The 5,703-nt window shown below is 43.2% G+C and overlaps 1 protein-coding gene across 1 annotated transcript in view; it reads right to left on the reverse strand.

Moving 5' to 3' along the window:
• Positions 1-4,850, reverse strand: part of PDGFB (platelet derived growth factor subunit B) — a 26,759-nt gene extending 21,909 nt beyond the window's left edge. Inside the window, exon 1 of the mRNA XM_018570264.1 lies at positions 4,588-4,850. Within this exon, the coding sequence (XP_018425766.1) occupies positions 4,588-4,644 (57 nt within the window). The 5' untranslated portion in view covers positions 4,645-4,850. The remainder of the gene's footprint in view (positions 1-4,587) is intronic.
• Positions 4,851-5,703: the final 853 nt, after the last annotated feature.

Here is a 5,703-nt window from a genome sequence, read left to right on the forward strand (position 1 = left end):
CTCCATTTACACTGGAGTGTTTACAGGCAGCTTTGGGGCTTTTTGTTTGTGCGCGTTATTTCATGTGTATTCAGGCTAGCATTTGTGTTTATAGCCAATGGAAATCTAGGTACTAGAAGTACTCATTTTCAGGCATATTCAGGCGTTTTCAAGCATTGGATTTTGGTTGTTGAGCGTTTTGGAGCTATGAACTTCAAGCTAAAAAATGCTCAGGTGTGAATCAGGGCTTAGGGGAATCAGATAAAACATGACAGAGGACATCAGGACACATCTAATATACAGCTTGAATTCCCTTCTCAGTAAAAGTGTTCAGGCTCTGCATATAATTCTCCCACACATAAAACCCAGCCCAGAAAGAGAAACAAGCCAGGACAAAGAAAATTCTGGCATGCAGCCTTTCTAGGAAAGAAATACTAGGACCAAAAGGAGAGGTGCCAGCTATTGTTCTTCAGAGAAACCAATGCCCTGGTGCAGAGGTGAGAGGGCAGAACAGAGAAAGTGAGAAGCTCTGGGAAGGCTTATATTTGGCAATGGAGCTGAGGGAGGAAAGGTCTAAAAAGGTGGTCAATAACAAACCACTTCCCACATATGAAACATTTCTCTATTCTAGGCACAAACATCGTGGTACCCTTCAGCTGCAGTGGGACTACAAGTTCCAAGATTCTTGTCGGCCTTTTGCCTGAAGGAAGTGCTGAGGCTTGTATAAATATGAATCACAAGAGCCTGCTTTACAGCAAAGGAACTACAGATATATGCTTAGAGCAAACATAAAAAACATGCTTTTGTATAATATTCCTTATCTATGAGGAATGCAATGAGAACATTGATATTATTAAACAAAGATAAAAGAAGCAATAAATTGATGACTTGTAAGAAAAAAAAAAAGCATGCTATAAACAAAGAAACAAAGGCGGCAAGGAGGTCCAGACATCCTGACATGTTGCACCTGTACTGGAAGGCAGCCAAGGAACATGTATCATTACTAGCACAGCTTAAACCAGGCCCAGTCAAAGTGGCTCTAATGTTTTCACATTCCTGTTATGTCCTGCCAGGCAGGTCGGTAACAGCTGTAAAGCCAGCTCCTGCCTACCCTTGTTGTGACATGTGCTGTTACGTGTACTAAGGTTCTATATGTGGGGCACCACTAAACTTAACCTGCACAATTCGGTATCAATCGCAAATACTGTCACTTCAAACAACAGCTGGTAACTATGTGCATATATTTGGCGTCATACGAGGAGATAAGATTGAAGAAAATAGGTCACCAGCACTCCATAAGTTAAAATGAATGAGTCCTTTTAATGGACAATGATGTCACAGGGACCCTGTGTGGCCCCGAAACGTCGGCTCATGTTGGATTTCTGTGACATCATTGTCCATTAAAAGGACTCATTCATTTTAACTTATGGAGTGCTGGTGACCTATTTTCTTCAATCTTGTGTTTTGCACGGTGCCATCCGTGAAGTTACTTCGAGCACCATTTATTTGATTGTTGGCCGGGACTGCTGAAAGGTGTGCGGAGGGCACCTCCATCAATTGCATACGAGGAGATAAAACATTTGGATCTTTCACATCGCTTTGACCTAAAACTGACATGAGATCATTCCTAACCCGTGAGATCCCAATCAGAAACAACTGTAGGTGTATGGACACACTGTCACCTCCCAAGCATGAGGGGAAAAAATATTAAAATTTTTGCCAAATGACCACTGAAAATAACGCTATTGCCCTGGGTTTCTACTCAATGTATAAACATCATAGGCTCAAAAAAATAACAGACTAGCATAAGGATTCTTACTTTCAGGAAAGTGGAAGGTATTTTCAACTGAGGTTTGAAAACTAGTCTTGTGGCTAAATCTTTTTGTATAAAATTTGTAAATAGATCATATTCATATTTTTGTCATAATTGTATTACAGAAGACTCAAGTGCCAGATGGATTTTCACGCTGCTTTTTATGTGCCTTACAACCATACAAAAACTATAAACCAACAGTTGCTTTCATGTAGGGCTGCAACAACTAATCGACATAATCGATTATAATCGATTATTGAAAAAGTTGTCAACTTTTTCAATAATCGATTAATCGGCTTCCGATCAGTTGGCCCTGTTCACAGCTCCAGACGCTGTGCGCCGTACCTCCTCCCCACCTCACGCTCGCCGCTGCCAGACCCGCCCGCATCCATGCTCCACACGCCGCACACTCACCGCCCACCCACATCCACGATCGGCACAGGGACGCGGGGAGATGTAGTAAGGAGGAGCAGGTGTGGGGTGATGATAAACTTTATTTTATTGTTTATCCGATTAACCGATTAATCGAACCTAATAATCGGCTAACTAATCGATTTTGAAAATAATCGTTAGCTGCAGCTCTACTTTCATGTTTATATTTGTTTGTGATGTTCGACAGCCACTGGGATGCCTGGTGATAAAACTCCAACGTCTTCACATCTCACTCTAAAGCATTTCTTAACCAGGGTTCCGTGGAAGCTCAAGTTTCCTCCAGAAGTTGCCAAGGGTTCCAATGATCTTTTCCGTTATCTGTAAGGGGGGCATTTTTCTCCACTAGTCACCAACCTAAAAGGTGGCCCTTCGGTTCTTCTCCACTGACCACCACTGTAACAGAGTTCTTCAGTGAGCACCAATGAAAGAGACGCTACAATGACTAACTATGTCAAAGGCACTACACTGACCACTAATGTAAGAGGCACTACACTGACCACCAATGTAAGAGGCACTACGTTGACCACCAATGTAAGAGGCACTACGTTGACCACCAATGTAAGAGGCACTACGTTGACCACCAATGTAAGAGGCACTACGTTGACCACCAATGTAAGAGGCACTGCGTTGACCACCAATGTAAGAGGCAATGCGTTGACCACCAATGTAAGAGGCAATGCGTTGACCACCAATGCAAGAGGCACTACGATGACCACCAATGTAAGAGGCACTACGATGACCACCAATGTAAGAGGCACCACCAATGTAAGAGGCACTACACTGACCACCAATGTAAGAGGCACTACGTTGACCACCAATGTAAGAGGCACTTTTCGCTGACCACCAATGTAAGAGGCACTTTTCACTGACCACCAATGTAAGAGGCACTTTTCACTGACCACCAATGTGAGGTAACACTACAATGTTCACGCTCTAATTATCTTTTCTGGAAATTATCGTGTTTTATTACTAAAAAAAATGTAGTTGTATGTAGGAGCCCTGGGTGTCGAAAACCCTAAGTATGCGCCATTCCTTATTCTTTTATTTATTCTTTCATCTAAAATGTGCTGTTCATGCCAATGCCCTATGTGCTGGAGATATAATAGTTATACACAGGAGTTCCCTGAGATGTGAAAGTTATTTTGAGAGTTTCCCTGTGATAAAAAGATTGAAAAAGGAATCCAGCATAAATATTTCTGACTGTTTTCTCCAAGATTCCCTTGCTATCTCCTTCATATGTGTAGTCTCCCTGCCTCCCAGGCGAGTGTTTGTGTTGTAATGTAACCTGCCCTTTTCAGTCATCCCAGAAAACTCTCCCTGAGGCTGCACATTCACTTCTGTGTTCAGCTGGCTGCACACACTTCCGCAGACACACACACAGACCCTGGCAGGTGCAGAGGGCCAGGATTCTGGACGACACAGGTCACCTCTACAACTGGCACTACTGCCAATCACCTTGCCACGTGACCCATCATCAAACATCACATTGCCCTGATACAAGCAGCGTTCACATCTACTGATCACAGACAACCACCAAAGTAACTATTCAATTAGTATGGAAGTGTCCCACTTCTGCATAACACAGACAATTGCTGTGCACTTTATTGTACAAGTCGTTATTTTATGTCCACCTAGAAGGGCTTCTTTCTGCAAAAGACACCTTCTAGAAAGTCATCATTGATGCCAACAGGCAGAATTATTTTTAAAGGGACAACATCTCCGTATAGACTTTTACATATACAGAAGACTGCAAAAATATGATAATTCTAGCATATTGTACAATGAAACCTCCAGAGAACAGAAAATAAAACTTCTAAAATGAGCAAATAACATTAATAGAAAAAAATATATACCAACGCTGCTTCTGCAATTTTAAAGTCCCACATATGACAACGTTTGCCTCTGTTCACACCTGTGCACTGCATCTTAGGTGCGTTGTGCATGCGTTACCATCAAACTCAATATAATGCACGTTTTGATAAAAGCACATCAAGCAGAGGTTTTTTTTGACAGACCACACATGAACAGTATCGGCCAGGGTGCACAATTTTATGACATAGGGACACCATACAAGTTGTAATCTGAATGTGACTGTGTAATATAAGGATCTACCTAATCTATCCAATTAGTCGGTATCCAATCATAAAGGTCCTTGCATTACATAGCTGTTGTTATGATTTAACGCACATTGTAACGTGTGTAGTGAGCTATAACGTAGAACGACCAATCAGAAATCACCTTTCAATAGTTGAGCAGACACATTCATGAAAGCTCCGATCTGATTAGTTGCCATGGTAATGGCCATTTCTACACTCTGCCGATCCTCTGCTAAATCTGATGTTTCTCATCCATCAAGTCCTTACCTCAGCACGAACCGCATAGAGGAGCCACACATACATTAGCAGACCCCCCAGATTCATCCTGTAGTCCCCGGGAGACTTTGTGGTTCATGTATATGGCAGATGACAGGTCGGCGTAGACAGTGAATGTGACTCCCCGGACAAGTACTCCTTATTCCAGGGGCTGGATGGTGGGGAGATGAAATGGTCATCAATATCCCAGTAGAGGGGCTGTCATCCTGGACGATCTTTCCACACCAGATGCTCACAGCTGAGCCTGGCCACTGGCTGCAGCTCAAGTGAGCAGTTTTCTTTAGCTATCGGAGTGAAGGGGCGGAGAGGGGACGGGCCCGACTCAGAGGGAGGACGCAGGGCAAGGTGTGTAGGTAGGAGGGGAGCTGATCTATGAGAGGACAGACACAACATGTGTACACACCAAAGGCGACAATCATTTACTAATGTGTCAGTGCACGGCTAATGATTACAGGCAGAGCTCAGCTCACACCATGATCATCAACTACTTCTTGTGTCTTCTCAGGGTTGATGTCTTCAGCTTCCATATTTCTATCATATTGAGTCTAGAAACGTGTAGGCTAGTCCTTAGAGCAGGGGTCTCAAACTCAATTTAGTCGGGGGCCACTGGACACATTTTTTAGTCCCGTGGGGGCCGCTACTATATACGCACCAGTTTTAATGTATGCACATGTCACAAGCAGCAATTGTCACCGATTCAAATTAATGATTGGGTGACAGCTGCTGCATGTAAGCGCCTGCACATCGCATGTAATCATATGTGAAAGGATTACATGCAGTTAGGAATCAATCACTATCTGTGTATCCAGGGATAGTGATTGTTTTTGTAACTGCATTTAATCATCTCATATACCATTACATGCGGTGGGCAGGCGTTTACATGCAGCGGCTGTCACCCGATCATTAATTTGAATGGGTGACAGTTGCTGCATGTAAACGCCAGATTAGGGATTCCTGTGCAGGAAAACGCAAGTTTGTGACACAGGAATCCCTAATCGCATCTGAAATATAGGGGACTCCCCCCCATTTTAATCCCCCCCCCCACACACATAGTAATACACCCCCTCTTCCAATCCACCCTCACACATAATAATACATAATAAAATA

The sequence above is a fragment of the Nanorana parkeri genome, unplaced genomic scaffold, assembly GCF_000935625.1.
Source record: "Nanorana parkeri isolate BGI_ZX_2015 unplaced genomic scaffold, ASM93562v1 scaffold1490, whole genome shotgun sequence".
Taxonomy (NCBI): domain Eukaryota; kingdom Metazoa; phylum Chordata; class Amphibia; order Anura; family Dicroglossidae; genus Nanorana; species Nanorana parkeri.